Raw genomic sequence first — 27238 nt, forward strand, 5'->3', positions numbered from 1 at the left:
GACATTTTCAACATCTCCCTTAGTCAAGCCATTGTTCCCGGATGCTTCAAAACCTCCACAATCATCCCTGTAGCAATGAAATCAGCGGTAGCCTGTCTGAATGATTACCATCCCGTTGCCCTGACCCCCATAGTGATGAAATGTTTTGAACAGCTTGTCAAGCCTCATATCACAGCCAGCCTCCCCTCATCGCTGGGTCCTCTACAGTTTGCTTATTGTCCAAATCGCTCTACGGAGGATGCAATATCCACCACACTGCACACAGTTCTCTCTCACTTGGACAACAAAGACACTTATGCCAAAATCCTGTACATTGATTTCAGTTCAGAGTTCAATACCATCATCCTGCAGAAACTAGTGGAGAAACTGTTGCTGCTTAGCCTTAGCACTGCCATGTGTCGCTGGATTCTGGATTTCTTGACAGAGAGACCACAGTCAGTCCGTGTTGGAGGGAACATCTCTGATTCCATCACACTGAGCACTGGATCCCCACAAGGCTGTGTGCTTAGCCCATTGCTGTTTACACTGCTAACATATGACTGTGCGGCCAGATTCAAGGAGAACCTGATCATTAAATTTGCTGATGATACCACAGTGGTGGGACTCATCAGCAAAAATGATGAAACAATGTACAGGGAGGAGGTCAAACACCTAGAGAGCTGGTACAGTGATAACAACTTGATGCTTAATGTCACCAAAACCAAGGAGATGATCGTTGATTTCAGACGGTCTCAGCCTGAGCAACACCCCTCAGTATCAGTGGAGAGAGTGGAAAACATCAAGTTCCTTGGGGTGCAGATCTCAGACAATCTCACCTGGTCCAGGAACACAACTGGGATTGTGAAATGGGCCCAGCAGAGATTGCACTTTCTGAGGAAGCTTAAACAAGCATCACTCCCCAGTGACATCTTAACTACATTCTACAGAGGCGTGGTTGAGAGTGTGCTGACCTTCTGCATCACAACCTGGTACTCCAGCTGCAGTGCTGTTGACAAAAAAGCCTTGCAGAGGGTGGTTAGGGGAGCAGAGAAGGTTATTGGGGTCTCCCTACCTTCTGTCCAAGAACTCTTTCAGAGTCGATGCCTCCAAAAGACACGGTACATCATTAAAGAGCCCTCACACCCTCTCCATGAACTGTTTGTTCTTCTGCCATCAGGCAAACGTTACAGGAGCATCAAAACTAAAACCACAAGGCTACTAAACAGCTTCCTCCCACAGGCAGTCAGACTGCTAAATAGCTGCTCCACCTGACTCTGCTTTGGACACTTTTAACTTGTACTGGACACTTATAACTTGATTTTAACTGACATGTGGCTGTTGTGTTTTACTATTTATTGTTATGTTTATTATTTAGTGTTGCATTTGTTATGTTATGATTGCACTGCTCCTGGGAAACGTTGTCTCATTCTGCCCTGCAGAGCTGAATGTACGGTTAGAATGTCAATAATGTTTTTTGAATCTTTGAATCTTGAATGAATCTGTACTCAATGGAGTTCAGAAATATGTGTAAGTATCTCAATGAAACTTAGCAGATACTGAAAGGCCTGTACAGAGTGGCATGGAACGGATGTTTTCATTTGTAAGAGAGTCTATGATATGAGGTCACAGCACTATCATAAAAGGATGAGAAGTGGAATTTTTTCAGCAGAGAATGGTGACCTGACAAGGGACGCCCACGGTGACCGGGTCTCTGGCACTGAGCCTGGCGCTGTTGTGCAGGAGGGAAGGAGAGAGAAGAGAAATGCGGTCGTCATGGGGGATTCGATAGTCAGAGGAACAGATAGGAGATTCTGTGAGCCTGATAGAGATACCCGCATGGTGTTTTGCCTCCCAGGTGCCAGGGTACGGGATGTCTCGGATCGGGTCCAGAATCTTCTGAAGGGAGAGGGTGAGCAGCCAGTTGCCTTGGTGCATGTTGGTACCAATGACATAAATAGGAGAAGGGAGGAGGTCCTGAAGAGAGATTTCTGGGAGTTAGGAAGGAAGCTGAAAAGTAGGACCTCCAGGGTAGTAATCTCGGGATTGCTACCTGTGCCACGTGCTAGTGAGGGCAAGAATAGTAGGATCAGGCAGATGAATGCGTGGCTCAGAAACTGGTGCAGGGGGCAGAGCTTCAGATTCTTGGATCACTGGGATCTCTTCTGGGGGAAGTACGACCTGTTCAAAGGGACAGGTTACACCTGAACCCGAAGGGGACCAATATCCTGGCGGGAAGGTTTAATAAAACTGTTAGGGAGGGTTTAAACTAATTTGGCAGGGGGATAAGAACCAGAATGATAGAGCAGAGGAAGGGGAAAACAGAAATAAATCTAAGGTAGTGAGCAGTAAAGATGTCAGGAAAGACAGGCTGGTGATGGGGCAAATTTGTAGCCATTGGGATGAGTTGCAGTGCAATAAAATTTCAGTGAAATCAAAGCAAAAAGTACCAAATACTGGTCTTAAGGTTTTATACTTAAATGCACCCAGCATAAGGAATACGGTGGATGATCTTGTCGTTCAGCTACAGATTGGCAGGTATGATATTGTGGCTATCACTGAGACGTGGCTAAAGGATGCATGTCTCTGGGAGCTGAATGTCCAAGGGTACACGGTGTATTGGAAGGATAGGAAGGTAGGCAGAGGGGATAGCGTGGCTTTATTGGTAAGAAATGATATCAAGTCATTAGAAAGACGTGACATAGGATCGAAGGTGCAGAATCTTTATGCGTTGAGCTAAGAAATCGCAGGGGTAAAAGGACCCTGATGGCAGTTATATACAGGCCTCCAAACTGCTGCAGTGATGTGGACTACAAATTACAACAGGAAATAGAAAAGGCTTGTCAGAAGGGCAGTATTATGATAATTGTGGGGAATTCTAACATGTGAGTGGATTGGGAAAATCAGGTCGGCACTGGATCTGACACTAGCACTGGCACTGGAGAATTTGTAGAATGTCTGCGAGATGGCTTTTTAGAACAGCTTGTTGTTGAGCCCACTAGGGGATCGGCTGTACTGGATTGGGTATTGTGTAATGAACCGGAGGTGATTAGAGAGATTGAAGTGAAGGAACCCTTAGGAGGCAGTGATCATAACATGACTGAGTTCATTGTGAAATTTGAAAAAGAGAAGTCGAAATCCGACGTGTCGGTAATTCAGTGGAGTAAAGGAAATTATAGTGGCATGAGAGAGGAACTCGCCAAAGTTGACTGGAAAGGGACACTGACAGGAAGGACGGCAAAGCAGCAGTGACTGCAGTTCATGCGAGAAGTGAGAAAGGTGCAAGACAGGTATATTCCTAAAAAGAAGAAATTTTCGAATGGAGAAAGGATGCAACCGTGGCTGACAAGAGAAGTCAAAGCCAAAGTTAAAGCAAAGGAGAGGACATACAAGGAAGCAAAAATTAGTGGGAAGACAGAGGATTGGGAAGTTTTTAAAAGCTTACAGAAGGAAACTAAGAAGGTCATTAAGAGGGAAAAGATGAACTATGAAAGGAAGCTAGCAAATAATATCAAAGAGGATACTAAAAGCTTTTTCAAGTATATAAAGAGTAAGAGACAGGTGAGAGTAGATATAGGACCGATAGAAAATGATGCTGGAGAAATTGTAATGGGAGATAAGGAGATGGAAGAGGAAATGAATGAGTATTTTGCATCAGTCTTCACTGAGGAAGACATCAGCAGTGTACCGGACAGTCAAGGGTGGCAGGGAGGAGAAGTGTGCATAGTCACAATTACGACAGAGAAAGTACTCAGGAAGCTGAATAGTCTAAGGGTAGATAAATCTCCCGGACCAGATGGAATGCACCCTCGTGTTCTGAAGGAAGTAGCTGGGAGAATGCGAAGGCATTAGCGATGATCTTTCAAAAGTCAATAGATTCTGGCATGGTTCCGGAGAACTGGAAGATTGCAAATGTCACTCCGCTATTTAAGAAAGGGGCAAGGAAGCAAAACGGAAATTATAGACCTGTTAGCTTGACATCGGTGTTTGGGAAGTTGTTGGAGTCGTTTGTCAAGGATGACGTTACGGAGTACCTGGAGGCATATGACAAGATAGGCAGAACTCAGCATGGATTCCTTAAAGGAAAATCCTGCCTGACAAACCTATCACAATTTTCTGAGGAAATTACAAATAGGTTAGACAAGGGAGATGCTGTGGATGTTTTATATTTGGATTTTCAGAAGGCCTTTGCAAAGGTGCCACACATGAGGCTACTTAACAAGATAAGAGCCCATGGAATTATGGGAAAGTTACATACATGGATAGGGTGTTGGCTGATTGGCAGGAAACAGAGAGTGGGAATAAAGGGATCCTATTCTGGTTGGTGTTCCACAGGGGTCCGTGTTGGGGCCCCTTCTTTTTACGTTGTCCATCAACGATTTGGATTATGGAATAGATGGCTTCTACCTACGTTTGCTGATGATACGAAGATAGGCGGAGGGGCCAGTAGTGCTGAGGAAACTGAGAGTCTGCAGAGAGACTTGGATAGATTGGAAGAATGGGCAAAGAAATGGCAAATGAAATACAATGTTGGAAAGTATATGGTTATGCACTTTGGCAGAAGAAGTAAACCGGCAGACTATTATTTAAATGGGGAGAGAATTTAAAGTTCTGGGATGCAACGGGACTTGGGAGTCCTCATGCAGGATACCCTTAAGGTTAACCTCCAGGTTGAGTCAGTGGTGAAGAAGGCGCATGTAATGTTGGCATTCATTTCTAGAGGAATAGAGTATAAGAGCAGGGATGTGATGTTGAGGCTCTATAAGGCACTGATGAGACCTCACTTGGAGTACTGTGGGCAGTTTTGGTCTCCTTATTTAAGAAAGGATGTGCTGACATTGGAGAGGGTACAGAGAAGATTCACTGGAACGATTCCGCGAATGAAAGGGTTAATATATGAGGAACGTTTGTCCGCTCTTGGACTGTATTCCTTGGAGTTTAGAAGAATGAGGGGGGACCTCATAGAAACATTTCGAATGTTGAAAGGCATGGACAAAGTGGATGTGGCAAAGTTGTTTCCCATGATGGGGGAGTCTAGTACGAGAGGGCATGACTTAAGGATTGAAGGGCGCCCACTGAGATGCGAAGAAATTTTTTTAGCCAGAGGGTGGTGAAACAATGGAATTTTTTGCCACAGGCGGCAGTGGAGGCCAAGTCATTGGGTGTATTTAAGGCAGAGATTGATAGGTATCTGAGTAGCCAGGGCATCAAAGGTTATGTTGAGAAGGCGGGGGAGTGGTACTAAATGGGAGAATGGATCAGTTCGTGATAAAATGGCGGAGCAGACTCAATGGGCCGAATGGCCGACTTCTGCTCCTTTGTCTTATGGTCTAATGGCCTTATGGAATTTATTGCCAGAGGGCTGTTGATAAATTCTGAAACACAAGATATTCTGCAGATGCTGGACATCCAAAGCAACACACGCTAAATGCTGGAGGAACTCAGCAGGTCAGGCACCATCAATGGAAATGAACAAACAATGAATGTTTCAGGCCGAGACCCTTCATCAGGATTGGAAAGGAAGGGAAAGGCACCAGAATAAATAGGTAGGAGGGGAAGAAGGTTAGCTGGAAGGTGATAGGTGAAGACTCATATCAGTAAAGTGCTAGGTTCTTGATTTGTAAAGGGTTTAAAGGTTATGATGAAAAGGCAGGAGAATGGGGGTTGGAAAATAAGAATCAGCCATGACTGAATGGTGGAGCTGATTCAATGGGCTAAATAGATCATTCCACTCCTATATCATATGGTCTTAGATAGGCCTGGTCTAGTCAACCTCACCTCATACTGCAAACTTACCACCTCAAACATGAGAATGATGAATTCCCTATGGTAACTATAGTTTAATGTGGACAGAATTGTGCATGAAGTGCTGTCTATATATTGCCTTCTGAACTACTTTACGCATGTTAGCATTCAGTGACCGTGTAGAAGGACACTTAGGTTCCTTTAAAGATCATGAACATCATTCAATCTCTGACAATTTTAACAAATAGTCTTGTGTTTCTATTCCATGCATCAAAGCAAATAACAATATTTCACCACATTATATTGCTGCTGTTGTATTCCTGCCCACTCACTCCATTTGTCCAAATCTACTTGAAGCCTTTTTAGTGAAATGTTATCATATTCGGAAAATCCCTTTTCTGGAAGAATTTTTTGCTTGCAAACCCCTGGTACATATTTTATCTCTCTTCTCTTTAGCATGGTCTACAAATAACAAATGCTCCTCTTAAGTAAAAATGAATGACTGTAATATTGTAGTATAACATTACCGAAGTTATTTTAAAACATGTCAAAGTCAACCCCACTACAACATCTCTGGACGGGAATAAATGCATCATGTAGATTACTACTGGACAAGTAATGACCAGAACTGAACTAGTATTGTACATCTAATCTAGCATTGTAGAGAGATCAAAGTTCAATTCTCGCTGTGGCATCTGTGGAAGTAAAATTCACTCAATAAATAGTAATTAAGGTAAATAACAATTATTCTTTGTACTGATTACCACAAAGAACATTGTATTGTCATACAATAAACATTGTGTGTATATATATATATATACACACACACACACACACACACACACACACACACACACACACACACACGGTTCACTAGCATCCTTGAGGAGTGGAAATACTCCAATCCCAGCCCATGTGATTGGTGATTGCCTCAATGAAAATCGAAGAATTATAAATGCTGAAAACCTGAAATAAAAGCAAAATTATGTAAGCAGGTTTAATATCTTCAGCATATGCTGTGAAATTTGTTGATTTTGCATCAGCAGTACAATGCAATACATAATAATAGAAAACAACAGAATTACACTAAATATATATTATATAGTTACCTTAAGTAAATAGTGCAAAAATAGAAATTAGAAAGTAGTGAGACAGTGTTCATGGGTTCAGAAAACAGATGGCAGTGGGAAAAAGCTGTTCCTGAATCATGTATGGATAAATCAACAGGGCTCATGTTTCAGTTTGATAACTCTTTATCAGAATGTGTTATCTACCTAACGTTGACTTTGTCCTTATTTCCACAGATCGTACTGGCTAAGCAAACCATTCAGTTAGTTATAAGTGGCTAATCACCACCTTCGCAATAGACTGAGGATGGGTACTAATTCTGCCAGCTGTACCTAATCCTGATAAACTACATATCTTTTTGAAAACCAAAGTACTTTAAAATCCTGCAACAGTTATTATCACTGAAAGTCGAAGGGCACATCTCTCAATGACCAATAAACACAATTGATTGTCACTGCTGAGTTCACTTCACTCCAATATTAGGCTCCCCATGGATTCCACCAATGTGACACAACCATCCTGCACCGAAACTGGGATCGACCTGATGTGGGTTCAGCAATGCCATTATCTTCAAAAGGGAGAACTGGTTGCTAGTGTGAGAAGCAAGTTTCAGGAGATTTAAATTGTGTGACTTGCTTAATCTAAGCATATTTTATCAAGTGCTTCCAGTTGTATTTATATTCTTTTAATCTGATTTTAATTGTATGCTTACAATGTAATAGTTTTTGAATGTTTGCAAATGTTGATAGCATTCACAAGTTTCCAGCAGCATTGATTGATATTTCGGAAATAGTTGGCTTCCATTTCCTTTGTACGGGAGTAATGGTTGGTAGCCCATTGTTCTGAGTAGCCTTGTTGACCGAGGTTCATCAAGAAAGTTTCTGTTGTACAACCTGTTGGAGGTAGAGGAAGGTTTACTGAGTCAGTGAGTATTGGTAATACACTGCTCCCAGGAAATTTCAGACCATTAACATTCTTTCACCTTTGAGCCAGTTTGTGCTTAATCATAACATCATTCAGATGTAGAGAGACGATTCTTCTTAGCTTACTTTGGCCCACGTGTTTTGCCACCTAAGTTAATTAGGAGATTTTAATCTATTTGTAGGTTTATGTGTTGCATCATGTCCTTTGCAAATACAGGTTGAATACTCCTTATCCAAAATTCTAAAATCCGAAATCCTCCTAAATTTGGGTGCTGACATGGTGTCCCCAATGGAAAGTCCCACAAGGCACTGAAAAACCTCCCAGGTGACACACAGGTCTCTGCATCACAGACAATTCTGGGAAGTTACCTGACGTATGAAAATCATTGTTGATGAAAATCTAACACCAGATCAAATCTACAATGTGGATTGTTTTTAAACCTTATATCAACCCCTCAAGAAATTAAAATACAAATACAGTGTACTGTAACCTTTTAATTTAAACAGGGCATTGTAGGTGGAAACTGAAAGCCTGCCTTTATTTGTTGTTGTTCAGTAATGATTCAGGTGTTCTCTCGATACTGCTGTGCTGCTTTTGTTATCCTGTGCACATTATATTTTCATTATGTTGATGTTATGTAATAATTTTTACCAATAACACAAAGACTGCTTACCGGTAGCGCTTAAATTCAGAGTTGGAAATGATGGTAATCCCAATCTATCTCATTGCATATTCTGAAATCCAAAACACTTCAGCCCCAAGCATTTTGGATAAGGGGTACTCAATCTGTACTGCTCTTTCAGGATCACTGATACAGATATAGTACTATCATTGATCAAATATATTGAGTTCACATTTTCATAGTAATCTACTTCTTATATCATGCTGAGTTGCAAGTCCCTTAACAGAGTGTTAAGAGATAGCAAGCAATATGGGCTTGATGTCATCCTATAAAAATGAGAAGCAGGGCTTCCCAAACTGGGGTCCATGGAAGTCTCGGTTAATGGTGGAGGTCCATGGCATAAAAAAGGTTGGGAACTCCTGCTACAGAAAGAGGGCTTTGTATTGATAGCAATAATTAGTCATTATATTTTATTGTAAGATTTATCTCAATTATCATAATGAAGATGCATGGCATGCCTTACAGCTCTTCAGTATCTTCATCTTCTCTTCAAGGTCTTCAAGGATAGGTACAAAGTTCAAAGTAAGTTTATGATCAAAGTATATCAAAGTATATCATATACAGCATATACTACTGAGAGATTTATTTTCTTGTAGAAAAGAGGAATACAATAGAATGGATGAAAAACTACATACAAGACTGACAAACTGCAAAAGAAGCTAAACTGCAAATTAAAAATAAATAAATAAATAAATAAATCATGCCACAAACTTGAGTTGTACAGCCTTTGAAAGTGAGTCCATAGGTCTCATAATTGTGGAATTAGTTCAGAGTTGAGGTGAGGTGAGTTAAGTTATCTACACTGGTTCAGGCACCTGATGCTTTCTTGTGACAGCACACCGTATAAATGTCCTCAATTGTAGGGAGGGCTTTGCTTGTGATGGACTGGACTGTTCCAACATTTCGAGTCAAAATCCCAGATCAGCACTGAGGAGTGACCTGACGTGTTGTGTCCTTACCAAGGAGAAAAAAAAGATTCTGACTATTAAGTTATCTTAGCTTCTCATAATTGTATATACCTCTGTCTGGTCATCCATCAGTCCTGATAACACACATCAAAGTTGCTGGTGAATGCAGCAGGCCAGGCAGCATCTCTAGGAAGAGGTACAGTCGACGTTTCAGGCCGAGGCCCTTCGTCAGTACTAACTGAAAGAAGAGCTAATAAGAGAATTGAAAGTGGGAGGGGGAGGGGGAGGGGGAGATCCAAAATGATAGGAGAAGACAGGAGGGGGAGGGATGGAGCCAAGAGCTGGACAGGTGATTGGCAAAAGGGATATGAGAGGATCATGGGACAGGAGGCCTAGGGAGAAAGAAAAGGGGAAGGGAGGAAACCCAGAGGATGAGCAAGGGGTATAGTGAGAGGGACAGAGGGAGAAAAAGGAGAGAGAGAAAAAGAATGTGTATATATAAATAAATAACGGATGGGGTACGAGGGGTACGAGGGGGAGGTGGGGCATTAGCGGAAGTTTGAGAAGTCAATGTTCATGCCATCAGGTTGGAGGCTACCCATACAAGGTTTCAACTCAAAACATCAGCATTTTTTTCCTCCCACAGATGCTGCTTGATCTGATGAGTTTCTCTAGCTCTGTTGCTTCACATTCCAGCATCTATAGTCTCTTGTGGAACTAAATTGCAGGATGCCTGGAATGTGATGCAGGATCTGCTCTTCACTGAGATGAAGAAGAGCGAGTGGAACATCTGCTGCGCTGCTCTTTATCAGCTCACTAGAATTTAGGAATACAATTTTTTTTTGAAACAACACGTTTATTTATTTATTTATTGGTAGATTTATTGATTGAATAATTTATTAATTTATTGAGATCCAGCAAAGAACAGACCTTTTCAGGTCTTCAAGTCACACCATCCAGCAAACCCCCCAAATTAACCCTAGCCTACTCACGGGAGAACTTACAATGAACAATTAACCTACACACGGAAGAATTTACAATGAACAATTAACCTACCAACCGGTAAGTCCGTGGGAGGAAACCAGAGCATCCAGAGTAAAATCATGCAATGATGGGGAGAACGTACAAACTCCTTACAGGCAGTTTCAAGAATTAAATGGGGGCTGCAAAGAAAGAGCCATTAGGAACATCACAGAGGCTGCAGAACAAGCCTTCAGTTGGCTATGGATCAAGGGGTGTGATCCCTGGTCCAGTGCTGCTGGGACACAAACTAGGGCCTGATCAACCCTGGCTGGCTCACCTGGGTGAGGGTGTTTGATGTTGAAAGACCCTAAACACTCAAAGACCTCCAGGTTACATCGCTAATGATGTGTCCTCGGATGTATCTCAACATCATGCTGTGCTTCCAAAATGCATCCAAGAGAGTGAGGATGTAGCAGTGGGCAATATTAGCGCTCTCAATATCGACACTGATGTGTCATGAAGAGTAGGATTCAAACAAGGACACAATAGGTAGGGAATGAGTAAGAGATAGCATATTCATAAACTTCAGAAAATAAAATAGAATTGGAGAAGGTCTACTTATTTTGAAGGGAAGAACACAGTAACTGAAAAGATGAGACAATTGACAATAGACTGAGATAGCCAACGTAAGAAGTACTTTACACAAATAAAACAATCAAAATGGAAAACATGAGGCAGGCATCTCAAATGCAAATGATAAATATGCAAAAGTAAAATGTGTCTTAAGGAGAGAATTTCAGGCTTTCCCCCAAACTCCAAAATGTCACAAGGGCTAGGTTAGTTGAAGCACCTATTTCAATTACTATGGTGAATCCCCTTGAGTGTGAATGACTATTTTAATGTGTTAAGAGAGTGAAATGGGACTATCTGGAGAAAGTAAAGAAGGAAAATAGTGCCTGGATGACTGAACACTAGGATCTCAAGAAAGATGGCAGGAATATAATAACTGAACAAATGTCTAGCAATAATTGAATGACAAATGGAACTCACTGCTGTGAATCTCTTGCACTTCTTTTTGTATGAATCAGAGATACTGTTATATAGTTATATCTGACAGGGAATATTTTCAAGTTGACTAATGATAGTGGAAAAAGTCAGTGTGAGTTGAAAGTGGAAAGTGAATAATTTCTGAGCAGACATCATAGAGTAGAAAAAGATGATAAAGTACCTCCTGGAATTGGGAGAAACTTCTCTTTAGGTTAATCTTTGCTAATCTTTGTCAGGGGCAAAATATGGCAACTCTTTCAATTCTGCATTTGTCCACTGAATGGAGTATTCATTTGTACTTCTAATAAGTTTGTTTAAATCTCCCTACATCCTACTTTACTCAGAAATATTTTTGTTCAAGTTCTGAATTATTTGTGGGATATTATTAAATGATGATATTGAAATCTAGGAAACTCTACTTTAGGAGTATTCCTTAAATAAGGACTCTTCAGTGTAACAAACGTTTCAAAAATTAAGTTACCTTTCTCTATATTTCCAAGGACGATCTGGACCAGCCATTAGACACATAGCAAAGTTCAATATTTCCTTTCTCTCTCCTTCAGATCCACCCAGGTCCACTTGGACATCTTCATCATCTCACTTCCTTCCTCCCAGCCCTTTCATTCCCCTCTCTCACTAGGCTCCATCTGCCATTAGCCCCTTTTCACCTGCCTCTGTCAATTGATTGCCAGCTCTGGTTTCTCCTCTTTGTCATGGTCATCTCCTCTTTATGTTCTCAGTCCCAAAACAGAGTCCGGACCTGAAATGTAGACCCCATCTTTGCTTCCACAGGTGCTGCCTGACTCCTTCAACAGTTCACTCCAGTATCTGCACTCTCTTGCGTTTCTGCAACATCCATTCTCCCCTTTCTCCCAAAGGTGGATTACTCAAACATAAAACAAATTCTCAAGTTGTACAGAACGATTAAGCATGCCTCCCAAACCCATAATTACAATAACTTTCATATCTGCCTGCTAAAGCTCAGCTATTCAGAGGCTGCTTGTTATCTGTAAGTTTATCTTGCTCTATAATAATTTATTGGGTTAAGGGCATGAACTCATTTAATGGATTTATTCATGGGCCATTTCAAAAGAGGTTTCAGTCGTGACCATACAGCCTTTTGCAGCATGTTGCCAATTTAATATTTTATTAATGTAATATAACAACCCTTTTGCACAGCACTCAGTACTCTCTGCTCCGCTTGACAGTAGAAGGAAAGCAATCGCAAGCTTTGCATCACCGGGCTAAGTGCAGTAGAATGCACAGTGGGTTGGTGTTGAGTCCATGCTTAGCATCTCATTATTTCTGTGAACTTGTGTGATGATTGTTGCATGCATTTTCCTTTGTCTACAAGCTGCAGTAAAAATCCATCTGTTCATACTGAGACCCTTGGGGATGCTTTTTATTACTCTGGCACACTTATTATGTAAAATACTGTGTCTTCTTCCATTCAGTTAGTGCCATAAGAAGTGCACTATTATCTTCAACTACTCACCGTCCGGTCAAAATCAGTAATGGGAAGTGGAAACCGTCCATTGCAGATCCTGTACCTCGGACAGTTTCTCTTCTTGTGTTTATTCCTCAAAGCCCCCTTTATTTTTGAGGACGTTTTCATGTGATGAGTGGAAGAAACAGCAATCGAATGGTTTGAGTGGAAATGCTCAGTCAAAAGTATTGAAGAATGAAATGTGGAGAGGAATAGGCTGAAATATTTTTGTCAGTAAGAAAGCTAGTGATCGGTTCGTAAGAACCACAAATTGCATACTAACCAGTCTTAGAGATGGCTCAAATGTGAAGATGTCTCCTACGGTGGAGAGCTCCATCATGGAAACAGGACTTCTAGCTCATTAAGTCTATGGTTACTATCAACTACCAACATTAATTTAATTTTCAATCTCCCTACATTCCAATAAATCCCAAATTCTCCCAATTACCCATACACGATGAACAATTTGCAGAAGCTAATTAACCTATCAATTTACCCATCTTTGGGTGGTGGTGAACATTAGAGCACCCAGACGAAGTCCACATGGTTATAGGGAAATTCTGTACAGACAGGACTTAAGGTGAGGATAAACCCCAAATACCTGGAGCCGTGAGCCAGTGCCTGTAATGGTTGTGCCACTGTTACCATGGTTTACACAGTGTGTTTGGACTTTATGGATTTATTTAAGTTGGACAAGGATTGTTTTTGAGACAGGATGTCTGCCACGTAATCTGCTCAAGTTACAATCTCTTGTTGTTTGCCTCCACCCAGTTTTCAAGTGGTTATGAAGCTGAGATGAATTTTGGTTTAATTAGAGAGAAGTTAAAATGTTTTAATTGCAATGAAGTGCATAATTTCTCAATGGTTTTGATCAGCCACACCAGTTAGTGGTACTTTTCTCTTGTGATGTGGTGAGGTACACCTCTGAGGTACGCTTTGCTTGCAAAAGCTCATTTCTAAGTATGTACCTAACAATTATCTCACTGTAACCAAGTCTTTACTGTACTTAGAAGTAATTTTGCACCGTGCAATCAAAGGCTGTTAAGAACTGTGAATGTTGCCAGACAGACTAAACCTTTTGCTAAGGCATTTTTACATAGCACTGCATTTTACACTGAAATGTAGGGAAGAATATTTAAGTAAATAGTTAATAATGCATTTCCTTTCAATTGGGAGAACATTGTCAATCCTATTATGGGTGAAACTATGTTCCTAATTTAATCTGCTTTTCTCTGTCTTAATATGGAAACCTCCATGTCACTCAAGCCAGACTTCTTTCTGTAGAACACTGCATGACTCAACCAACCTCTACCACAAATCTATTTGACACAATACTTGCGATCAATCCTCAAAGTAGAAACAATATGACAAAAAGGCAGTGGTGGGGATTAAGGGTAACCATTTCTTGCTGGATTCAAATATATAAGTTTAAAGATCTAAGTAAATTTATTATCAAAGTATGTATATCACATACAACCTTGAGATTCATCTTCTTGCAGGCAGCCACAAAACAAACACAAGAGAATCCACAAGAAAACCCATGTAACAAAGACTGACAAATATCCAATGTGCGAAAAAGAACAAGTTGTGCAAACAAGAATAAAAAGTAAACAAATAACACATACAACACGAACCGCAGAATCCACGGAGCCAATTGAGCATGCCTGAAGGCTACAGGCCACAGCTGCGGAGTCCATTCAACGCTGAGGCGAGTGAAACCGGACCAAGAGCCCAACGGCTGCAGGGCAACAATTACTTCTGATCCTGGTGTCATGGACCCAAGACTCCTGCAACACCCATCCAGTAGTAGTCGTGAGAAGAGAAGGGTATGGGTCAAACCCAGGCAGATGGAACAGACTCAGATGGGGAATCTTGGTTTGACACAGAGAAGTGAGCTGAACACCATTTTGACCTTTGCCCTTGGCCTCAACACCATAAGTTTTTAATCAGGCTTACTGCTTAAACTGGCTAAACATTGATTTGTTTTTTTCTGTTAGGCCTCAATGCTTCAATCCGTCCTGAAGACTGCAGCAGCTATGGCCACTGTGACAATGGCTGTGCCTGTATTCACAACAGTCCAGTTTGCCGAATCCCTCAGCATACTGCAAAAATGCCAGATCATTCAGACAGTTCAAAAGCACACCTCCCAAAGAGAAATTACAGACTGTGGATTGTAGTGATCGTAGTCCAGAAGAAGTATTGTTTTGTGAACTGTCCGAGAATCGTCGCTGTATATCACCAGTGCCACTTCAGACATAAAGTTAAAGGTTCGAGATGAGCCTTATCAGAGTGACTCACATAAGTTGATGAAAATCTGGATCTCTTCAAAGCCTGAATGCACTCAAGAACTCTATTTTCCAGCTTTGTGAAAGTATGGATTCTTTGCCTGGGTTCCAACTACTAAAGAATGCATGCACAAAATTCTGACAGGATAGAAGATTGTTTTCATGCCTTGGCTGGGATGTTGGGAACCAATGACATACTCTCAAGATAATGGGTAAGGCATTTCAGACTGAGATAAGGAAAAATGTCTTCACTACAGCAGCAAATTTATGGAATTATTTACCTGAGGAGGTTGCATAGATCAGGTTGATGAATATATGAGAAAGAAGTAGGTTCACTTTTAGGCACAAGAAGCATCAACAGTTCATGGAGTCACAGATGAATACCACATGGAAGCAAGCCCTTCAGCACAACTCACCCATGCAGACTGATGCCCATTGAGGCTAGCCCCATTTGCCCTTTGTTTCACCTGTATCCCTCTAAACCTTTCTTATCCACGTAAGGGGGAAGAATGGGAACATGGTTTTGAGATAGGAAGTCAGCCAGGATAGGATGCAGAGGACAGCTGAAGCCTGTCCATGCTCCTATTTTTCTCTGTTTCTATGAAGGGGGTTGGGGGTCACAAGGCAGCCATGATATAGCTGAATGACTGAACAGGATTGACTCATCCCATTCCCATGTTCTTGGATTAAACTAGGGAGTGTTCTGTAAATTCACATAGATGGTGAGCCATTGACTTCAAATTCATGGGACAGACTTTGACACCAGCATCAGCAATGAATCATTGGCAAAAGGTGAAAAGCAATGCATCACCAAATTGCTGTCAATTAATTCTAAATGAGCAAACAACTTTGACCATGAAAAGTGTTAGAGAGGGATGTCAGCAAGACCAAGCAGCTGATTATTGACTACAAGAGGAGGAAACCAGAGTTCCATGAGCCAGTCCTCATGGGGGAACAGAGATGGAGAGAGGGTAAACAGCTTTAAAATACTTGGTGTTATCATGTCAGAGGATTTGTCCTGGGCCCAAGCACATTAAATGCCACTACAAAGAAAGCACAACAATGCATTTACTTCCTTAGAGGTTTGAGAAGATTTGGCATGACATCTAAGAGTTTGACAAACTTCTATGGATGTGTGGTGTGATTAACTGGTTGCATCACAGCCTGGTGTGAAAAGACCAATGCCTTTAAATGGAAAATCCTGCAAAAGGTAACGGCTACAGTCAAGTCCATCACTGGTAAAGCCGTCCCCACCACTGAGCAATTCTACAGGGAGCACTTTTGCAAGAAAGTAGCAGCCATTATCAAGGACCCCTACCACCAGGCAATGCTCCCCTCTCATCGCTTACATCAGGAAGAAGGTAGAGAAGCTTCAGGACTCAGACTGCCAGGTTCAGGAAAAGCTATTATGCCTCAACCATCAGGGCCGTGATCCAGAGGGGGGAATTTTACTCATTTTCACTTTCTCCATCTATGAACTGGTCCCACAACATATGGACTCACTTTTAAGGACCCTTCATCTCATGTTCTCAATATTTATTATGTATTTATTTATTTTTTCTCTCTTTCATATTTGCAGTTTGTTCCCATTTGCACATTGGTTCTTTGTTCATCCTGTTGGGTGCGGTCTTTCATTAATCTATCCTGTTTCTTGGATTTAGATTAGATTAGATTAGATTACGAGGACACTCAGTCCTCATTTATTGTCATTTAGAAATGCAGGCATGCATTAAGAAATGATACAATGTTCCTCCAGAGTGATATCACAAAAAAAACTAGACAAACCGAAGACTAACACTGACAAGACGAGATAATTATAACATATAGTTACAGCAGTGCAAAGCAATACCATAATTTAATAAAAAGCAGACCATGGGAACGGTTAAAAAAAAGTCTCAAAGTTCCAATTGACTCCTGATAGTCCCTGATAACAGGCAGCAGAAGGGAGAAACTCTCTCTGCCATAAATCTCCAGGCACTGACAACTGTCGATGCATTGGAAGCACCCGACCACAGCCTTCTCTGAATCCATCCGAAAACTTTGAGCCTCCGACCAGCCCTTCAACACCAAACACCGAGCACCATCTCTGCCGAGCGCTTCGACCCCATCCCGGCCGCCGAGCAACAAGCAAAGCCGAGGATGCGAGGCCTTCCCCTCCGGAGATTCTGGATCACACAGTAACAGCGGCAGCGAAAAAGGCATTTCAGAAGTTTCTCCAGATGTTCCTCCGTTCTCTCACGTCTGTCTCCATAGATCAGGATTGTACATGGCACCCTACTTGACAGATTACAGATATCATTCACCGGAGGGGCAGAGCAAGCTGCGTCACGCCGCCACCTTTTCCTCCTCCCCTAAATGCCTGTAAGAAAACTAATCTCAGGTTGTAAATGGTTACATATACAGTATGTAATTTGATAATAAATTTACTTTGTACTTTGTGTTCCAGGACTGAGTGAAGAGTCTGCTTTTGACTTGCTGTGACAATAGGTAAATTACACCAGATTCAGGTCACTCCTCAGGAAGGAACTGATATGGTTCATGAGTAACCTCTCAAAGCATTTCATCATAAAGGATATAAGTGCTATTGTACAACAGTCACAGTTGCAGGTTGCATGTTCTTTCTTGAGAACTGGTATGACTAATGCTTGTTTGAAGTAGGTGGGTACCTCAGACTACCAAAGCGAGAGGCTAAGGATGTCAGTAAACACTCCAGCTAGTTGATTAGCACAAGTCTCCAGTACTTAGCCAGGTACACCATCTGAACCAAATGCTTTCTGTGGGTTCACCCTCCTTCAGGATTATCTCATAGAAACCATAGAAACCATAGAAAAACTACAGTACAGAAATAGGCCTTTTGGCCCCTCTTGACTGTGCCGAACCATTTTCTGCCTCGTCCCACTGGCCTGCACATGGACCATATCCCTGCATACACCTCCCATCCATGTATCTATCCAATTTATTCTTAAATGTTAAAAAAGAACCCGCATTTACCATCTCGTCTGGCAGCTCATTCCATACTCCCACCACTCTCTGTGTGAAGAAGACCCCCTAATGTTCCCTTTAAACTTTTCCCCCTTCACCCTTAACCCATGTCCTCTGGTTTTTTTCTCCCCTTGCCTCAGTGGAAAAAGCCTGCTTGCATTCACTCTATCTATACCCATCATAATTTTATATACCTCTAACAAACCTCCCCTCATTCTTCTATGCTCCAGGAAATAAAGTCCTAACCTATTCAACCTTTCTCTATAACTGAGTTTCTCAAGTCCCGGCACATCCTTGTAAACCTTCTCTGCACTCTTTCAACCTTATTTATATCCTTCCTGTAATTTGGTGACCAAAACTGAACACAATACTCCAGATTCGGCCTCACCAATGCCTTATACAACCTCATCATAACATTCCAGCTTTTATACTCAATACTTCGATTAATAAAGGCCAATGTACCAAAAGCTCTCTTTATGACCCTATCTACCTGTGACACCACTTTTAGGGAATTTTGTATCTGTATTCCCAGATCCCTCTGTTCTACTGCACTCCTCAGTGCCTTACCATTAACCCTGTATGTTCTACCTTGGTTTGTCCTTCCAACGTGCAATACCTCACACTTGTCTATATTAAACTCCATCTGCCATTTTTCAGCCCATTTTTCCAGCTGGTCCAAGTCCCTCTGCAGGCTCTGAAAACCTTCCACACTGTCTACTTTCTCACATTGACAAACAAAAGAAAATCTGCAGATGCTGGAAATGCAAACAGCACACTCACTGGAAAAAAGTACTCAGCTTTTTCTCTCCAGTCCTGCCGAAGGGTTTTGGCCCAAAACGTCGACTGTGCCTTTTTCCATAGATGCCGCCTGGCCTGCTGAGTTCCTACAGCATTTTGTGTGTGTTGTCTCACAATGACCTCAGAGACTGAAATCATGGAGTTGTCAGGGGCTGTGGGAGTTCATGAAGGTGCTGCCATAGTGAGCATAAAAGGCACTGAGCTCATCTGGGAGCATAATCTTATTTCCATGTTGTGTGGTTTTGCTTTGTAGAAGGTGATATAATTCAACCTTGCCACAGCCTTTGACAATTTCTCTATGATTCAAATTTAGTTCAGAATTGCCACTTTCCAAATAAAATTACCATCTGAAGGTCATACCTGGACCTCTTGTACTTTTGCAGATCACCAGTCCTAAGTTCCACTCATCCAGCTCTTCTGATTGGGGTGGACCAAATGATTTTGTGGGGACATACTTGTCCATGTGTGAATTACAAATTACAAATGAGGCATTTCCCTTTGATACAGCAATTTCCCTCCAATATAGGAAGGTTGTAACTCTAAGGACCGTTAGATGATTGGTATGTAATATGAATTGATCTCCAATTTGTTGATTATGCATTTCTATCCAGCATTTCCATAACAAAGCTTAAGATTCAAAGCCACGTGGAATATTATGGAGGATCAAATACCCAAACGGTCTACCTGTAATTTATTAGTCAGGTTACAGTTGGGGTGAGGGGTGGGGGGTGGAACTGAGTGATTCAGACCATAATCATTATCATTTGCAATGTTTTTTCACAGGACCACTTTCCAATTTAAGAAAGGAATCTAAGAAATAAATTGCAAATTTTATCTTTCATCTTCTCTACATGATGAAATCCATTAAATATTGCATGAAAATATCTTTGATAATTACTTTGAATTCCCTGTTTTCCATTGCCTAGCAATCTGACCATGTCTATTGGAATCCATGTTGAATTGAAAACCAGTGCCTTGGTATCGATCATACCTGTGTTTCCCTGTGGTGCTAAAATGAGCGTTGACATCACTCTGCAGGGAATGCTGTTTTCTATTTCTCACACTTCCAGCACAGACCCCTCCCAATTCACTTCTAATTATAGTTGTTATTTGTTTTCTATTTCAGAGCCGTCAACCCCATTTCAAGCTCATCCTTCTTTTATATTGACATTGCCAGCTCCATTCTCCTCTACAAACATTTTCTTGTCTGTTATAAAGGTTTCCATCTCTATACAGAATTAAAGTGACGTTCTTCTCCTTCAACGAGCAACTCCATTCTCATCTTTCTTATTTGTAGGCAGACTCATGCTCTTCTCTTTGAGACCTTATCAGCTTCAATCTTATTGTAGATTGCAGATTTAATACAACTGTAGATTTATAAATTCCATAACGCCACACAAAAAATAAAAATTACCTGCTAACACTGAAGCTGCAGAACCATTCTGATCTCAAACGTATTGTGTGCTCTGTTTTATCATATGATTAAAATCTGCTGCTATCTGTAAGGAACTTGTCCATTTTCATTCAGACCCCGTGGGTTTCCTCTGGGAGCTCCGGTTTCCTCTCACAGTCCAAATACATGCCTGTTGGTAGGTTAATTAGTTGTTGTATATTGTCCAGTGATTAGGCTAGGGTTAAATCAGAGGTAGCTAGACGACAGGGCTCAAAGGGCTGGAAAGGCCCATTCTCTTATAAATAAACAAGTAAATGAAAAAGTAACATCAAACCAGAAAAAAATACTTAAATTACAAAAAGTGGTCATGAGTGAATTCTTTAACAGTACAACTAGAGGAACCTTGCAGCTTGATTCATATTTGGTTTATAGTATGGGCTAGGTTTGGAAGTTTTAAGCCATGAGCATACCATTCAGTTGGTCTTCAAGGGAAAACAGATATAGCAGTACAACAAAAAATACTGTGAATGGTAGAGGTACAAAATATTCAGCAGCGCAGGTGGAATCTGCAGAGAGAGGAACACTGAGCAAGTGGGATTATGCTTGATCCACATTCACCCATCATTGTCACCATTCTTGCAGGGCTCTGAGGCTCCCATCAACCTCAAGGCGTGGATTGACTACATGTTCCGCAATTTCTGAGTGTGTCTCTGGATGTCACATCCTAAGATCTCTCCTTAACTTCGCCAATATGATTTGGACAGACACTATTGCCAACGTTTCAACTTAAAATTAATTTGTTTTCACTTTCTTATGGTTCTGACAAAGAAGTATCAACCTGTAAAATTATTCGGTGTTCCCCAGATTCCCCATTGTCCTGTGCATATCTGTAAGGCTGGATATGATCAATCAGAATCTTGCAGAATTTAACTGGGCCACAAAATTTGGTCAAAACAATCCTCGCCTACAAAACTGCAGAGAAAGCCTTTGACAGATAGCAAAGCCACTGTCCCCAGCTTTGCCATCTGTCAAAGTTAAGCTTCCCAATGTTGCTGACACATAAAAGGTTTTTAAAACTGAGTGAACAATTCATTAAAAGAGAACAAATCTTTACAAAATAAAAAACAACTAAAATGTTTGGTTATATTTAAATATTAAAAGAAATGCACAAATACCTAAAAGCAAAGCAATATACCTTATACTTACCCTTCGGTCTAACAGTAGCATCTCCATCGAAAGATAAGAACTCAAAAATCGTGCAGCAGATTCCCCACCATACTGGTGCTGTGGAATCTCATTCAATTTATGCCTCAGAGCCCAAGAGCGGAACACTTGTCAACCAATAAACCAGTTCAGCAAATTCAAGGCTTTGATGTCCATGTACAACAATCCCAAGCTTTTTTTCATGTACAATGATATCAGCAAGATCCAGTCCACTAACTCTGTCTCCGCAGATTCCATCTGACTGTTGGATATTTTCAGCATTTTCTGTAACATGCTATAATAATGGAAAAACATGCTCAGAGAAATTACAATGGCATAAGGATGCAAAAGAAAATTGGAGCAGGAGTATGCCATAATGCTCCTCAAGCCTGCTTTGCTATTAATCTGATCAGCCCTAGGTCTCAACTCCCCCTCTACGGCAGCTCCACATAGTCCTCAATTTCCCTATCTTTCATAAAATGTATCTACCTCCACTTTAAATTTTTAAATACCCCCAGTGATACACCTTCCACAATCCTTCAAGGCAGGGAATTTGAGAGACTCACCATCCTCTGTGAGATTCTTTCAAACAATCAGTTTTGAATGACTATTCCATGCACTTTAAACTCCCCCTGTCTTGGAAATATACTGACCTCTACCCTATTATGCCTCTTTTACCATCTTATATATTTCACTAAGACATCCCTCAATTTTTTAAAATTCCAATGAATACACACCTAACTTTTTCATCCAAACAACAGGAATTCTGCAGATCCTGGAAATTCAAGCAACACACATCAAAGTTGCTGGTGAACGCAGCAGGCCAGGCAGCATCTCTAGGAAGAGGTGCAGTCGACGTTTCAGGCCGAGACCCTTCGTCAGGGTCTCGGCCTGAAACGTCGACTGCACCGCTTCCTACAGATGCTGCCTGGCCTGCTGCGTTCACCAGCAACTTTGATGTGTGTAACTTTTTCATCCACTTGGGATACAGGAACCTTTGCCAATCTGGAATTAGCCTCCTGAATCTTTCCCTGACCTGCTCCCATGTGCAGAGTTATGTCTGATCTGCCCAGCATACAATATATTGCTACTCCTTGGTCATATTGTGTAAGGAAAGTACATCTCCCAACTATGGTGTTTCTCAATGTGCAGATCTACTGATTCAACTTCCCACAATGGAAGTTTTATGTTGAGCATTGCATTATTTGGAGATGATCTGTCCTTTCCATCATGGATTTACTTTATTTACTTTTATGATGTGCTTTTCTGTTGGCAGAGAGTTTGGTCGATGGAAGGTAAATAATTTAGCAGTGGAAAGAAGAGACTTTTTGGGCTCAGATTTGCCTCTAGCTCCAGAGTTCATCAGAAATATCCGCTTGTTAGGACGGAGACCAAGTCCACAACAGATAATCGATAATTTGATCAAGAAGTATGGCACACATTTCTTAATATCTGGAACACTTGGAGGTAAAGTACACCAATTCTGATTTCAGAGCATTCGTAATGTTGCAGTTATGAATGAACAGCTGAGTGTGTTGTCTTGTCATCTTTATAGTGAATGCTTTTTGGGGTGGGTGCATTCCATTTTGTGCATAATACTTTTGGATATTGTTTTCCTCTTAACTCCCTGACTCATATGGGCCAGGTGAGGAGAAAAGATATGATCGTATTCTAGATGTTGGTACCAAGACCTCAGTCCTCAGCTGATTTAGTTGAGAACTCCAGCACTGACTGCCTTTGACAGGAATCAGAGTTGTAAAGGATTTTTATAGATGTCAAATGTAACCCAAAACCCATACAATTCAGGGAACTCTTAAACCCCTTACCATCACTCTCAGCCTTAAATACACAAAACGACTTGGCCTCCAGAGCTTTCAGTGGCAACAAGTTCCATTGATTCACCAGCTGAACAAATTCCTCCTCATTTCAATTTTAAAGGAATATCCTTTTATTCTGAGGCGCAGCCCTTGGTACCTAGACGTTCTTACAAATGGAAACATCCTCTCTATGCCAATTTTATTGAGGCCTTTCAGTTTCCATTAGATTTTAGTTTCAAATTAAAGTCAAATGATAATCTCTCTGACTCTCACAGCTATCTGGACTATTCCTCTTCTCACCCTGTCTCTTGCAAAAACGCCATCCCCTTCTCGCAATTCCTCCGTCTCCGCCGCATCTGCTCTCAGGATGAGGCTTTTCATTCTAGGATGAGGGAGATGTCTTCCTTTTTTAAAGAAAGGGGCTTCCCTTCCTCCACTATCAACTCTGCTCTTAAACGCATCTCCCCCATTTCACGTACATCTGCTCTCACTCCATCCTCCCACCACCCCACTAGGAATAGGGTTCCCCTGGTCCTCACCTACCACCCCACCAGCCTCTGGGTCCAACATATTATTCTCCGTAACTTCCGCCACCTCCAACGGGATCCCACCACTAAGCACATCTTTCCCTCCCCCCCTCTCTCTGCATTCCGCAGGGATCGCTCCCTACAGAACTCCCTTGTCCATTCGTCCCCCCCATCCCTCCCCACTGATCTCCCTCCTGGCACTTATCCGTGTAAGCAGAACAAGTGCTACACATGCCCTTACACTTCCTCCCTTACCACCATTCAGGGCCCCAAACAGTCCTTCCAGGTGAGGCATCACTTCACCTGTGAGTCGACTGGGGTGATATACTGCGTCCGGTACTCCCGATGTGGCCTTTTATATATTGGCGAGACCCGACGCAGACTGGGAGACGGCTTTGCTGAACATCTACGCTCTGTCCGCCAGAGAAAGCAGGATCTCCCAGTGGCCACACATTTTAATTCCACATCCCATTCCCATTCTGACATGTCTATCCACGGCCTCCTCTACTGTAAAGATGAAGCCACACTCAGGTTGGAGGAACAACACCTTACATTCCATCTGGGTAGCCCCCAACCTGATGGCATGAACATCGACTTCTCTAACTTCCGCTAAGGCCCCACCTCCCCCTCGTACCCCATCTGTTACTCATTTTTATGCACACATTCTTTCTCTCACTCTCCTTTTTCTCCCTCTGTCCCTCTGAGTATACCTCTTGCCCATCCTCTGGGTCAACCCCCCCCCCCGTCTTTCTTCCCGGACCTCCTGTCCCATGATCCTCTCGTATCCCCTTTTGCCTATCACCTGTCCAGCTCTCGGCTCTATCCCTCCCCCTCCTGTCTTCTCCTATCATTTTGGATCTCCCCCTCCCCCTCCAACTTTCAAATCCCTTACTCACTCTTCCTTCAGTTAGTCCTGACGAAGGGTCTCGGCCTGAAACGTCGACTGCACCTCTTCCTACAGATGCTGCTTGGCCTGCTGCGTTCACCAGCAACTTTGATGTATGTTGATAATCTCAAGTGTAAGCTCTCTTAAACACTCTTTTCCTCACAGCTGCATTAGCTTCCAAGATTATGTAGAACTTTTGTAACCATACTTAGAGTGAAGTGTCCTGTTTCCTGGAAGCTCTGGTTAGCACCAATTTATTTATTATGAAAGTGGTCAAATCGACTGAAATTATAGTAACTTCAAAAAGCTTAATTATTTAATCAAAGACATCATTAGACTGGAAAGAATGCAAAGAGGATTAACAAGGACTGAAGGTCTTGAGATTTCGGCAGAGGTTGGGCAGGCTTGGAATTATTGTTGGAACATGGGAGATTTCTCTGAGAAAAGGAATTAAAAAATAGAGGACATAGGTTTAAAATGAAGGATGAAAGAATTGGTATTGTTGAGGCAATTACAATAGCAGCATTTAAAAGCCATGTGGAAAAGTGCATCAACAGGAAGGTTTTGCAGGGATGTCAACATGAATGAATTGGGCTGAAGGGCTTGTTTCCATGCTATATTGCTTAATAGCTATGACGCTTTAATCAACATGCATTTGCATCTTAGAAATCATGATGTTATACAACATTGAAACAGGCCCTTTGGCCTATCAGATCCGCGTTGATCCTCAAGCACCAATTTACGATAACCCTCCACTACCCCCATTTTATTTCCTTCAATTACACCATTTTTTCTTCATATTAGGGTCAACTTATAGTGGAAAATTCACTTGCGTCCTTGAGATATGGGAGAAAACTGTCAGAAACCCATGTCATAGGGAGAACATGCAAACAGCTAACAGATAGCAACTGAGATCAGGATTTAACTCAGATCACTGGAACTGTGAAAGAATACCTCCATCAAATGCATCAGAGTAAAGGTCCTCTATATGCTATTATAATGGCAACTAGCAAATAATCATCCTATTGTAATTGCAGACAGCAATTCTGCAACTGAGTCAGAGCACTATGCCATTGTACTATTTGTTTCTGAACTTTGTTTGGGATCATTTTAATTCTACAAAAATGGTGAATTTTCATTAAGTGAGAGGCAAAGATGTTAAAAGTTTCAAACAGGACCAGAACCACCCACTCCTGATGTTAATAGTCATTGGGCAAAATGTTGGATGGGTCAGCAATTTGCCCTCAAGAAGCAGGCCAATCATTGGAATCTTTTATTTCATTGTCCTCTAGGAGTGGAAGGTAAAACAAGGAGAGAAGGACTGAATTTTCCAGCTACATGCTGTCTTTGCAGCATTTTTTAATGAGCAGGAAAGGTCAGGGGTAATTTCTCCTGAGCCAACAAACTGACTAAGTGAAACAGTGCTCAAAACTCAATCTGATCCATCACTGACACCTCCTGAACTTCATTCCCTCCCAAATCAAGTCAGCCCAATAAAAATTAAGTAGCAGCCCTACAGCATTGTTGAGGGGTTGCTACATTTGCCGTGAAGGGAGAGATCAGATGGTGCTTGTGAGACTTGAGTGAGTGGTTCTGCCCGATGGTGCTATGACTGAGGAGAAAAATGGAAATGGTGATATCAAATTGGGAGATGTTAAGAATGTTCTATACAGGCTTATCAGAACTGAAAAAGAAAAATTAAAAAAATGATTGGATGTTTGGCTGGATGAATAGAACTAAAATTTTCTGCTAATATTTCTGAAATTTGGTAACTAATTCCTCTCATTTTCTGTTTTTTCCAAAGCTCAGCCTATGGTTTCTGGTGTTAAATCTCAGAAGTAACAGAAAGCAAATGTAGATCTTGTACTTCCAAACAATAGAACCAGCCATGGGAAGAGAAGGTTTTATTTTAGGTTGAACAGAAATTAGACGTTTGAACATTTTAAGAGAATATTTGTACTCATGAAAATCTGGAGAGAGAAGTGGAGAGGGAGAGGCGTAGAGAGGGAAGGGAAGCAAACAGAAACAGGAGTAGTAGAAGATGAATAGAGGACTGGCATAGGGAGGATGAGATAAAAAAGGAGAACACTCCCCAATTTTTTACTGATAGAATTATTTTCCTTTTTTGCTTTGGAGCAAATTTAGTTTAGATTCCAGAGATAAAATGTCAATGTGCTCTACTCTTGTGTATGTAACTCACCCACTTGTCAAGTTGCACTAGTAAGGTACTCGCTAACTGCTAATTATTTTGTTAATACACAGGGGAAGAATCACTGACTATATTTGTGGACAAACAGAAGTTGAATAAGAACACTGAACTCAATAACAATTCTGCCATCAGTTTGGACACCCTTCACCAGTTGGCTGCTTCCTATTTCATTGACCGAGAGACGACGTTACGCAAACTCCATGAAATCCAGATTGCATCTTCAGCGATCAAGGTGAGCATTTCTAGTTTTATCACATGTGTGCAGCATTTTCCCCTTAGCACTCTCACTCTCTTTACAGGTCAGTCTGCTGTCCCCCTTTGAGAGTGGCTTTCCTTGAC

At 41.5% G+C, this 27238-nt stretch overlaps 1 protein-coding gene across 8 annotated transcripts in view; it reads left to right on the top strand.

Moving 5' to 3' along the window:
• LOC134354666 (BMP/retinoic acid-inducible neural-specific protein 3-like) overlaps window positions 1-27238 on the top strand; it is a 243721-nt gene that overhangs the window by 85003 nt on the left and 131480 nt on the right. For all 8 annotated transcript variants that reach the window (XM_063063762.1, XM_063063756.1, XM_063063757.1 and 5 more), the window contains exons 3-4: window positions 22737-22927; window positions 26953-27131. In XM_063063762.1, the coding sequence (XP_062919832.1) occupies window positions 22737-22927; window positions 26953-27131 (370 nt within the window). The remainder of the gene's footprint in view (window positions 1-22736; window positions 22928-26952; window positions 27132-27238) is intronic.

The sequence above is a fragment of the Mobula hypostoma genome, chromosome 12 (assembly GCF_963921235.1).
Source record: "Mobula hypostoma chromosome 12, sMobHyp1.1, whole genome shotgun sequence".
NCBI lineage: Eukaryota > Metazoa > Chordata > Chondrichthyes > Myliobatiformes > Myliobatidae > Mobula > Mobula hypostoma.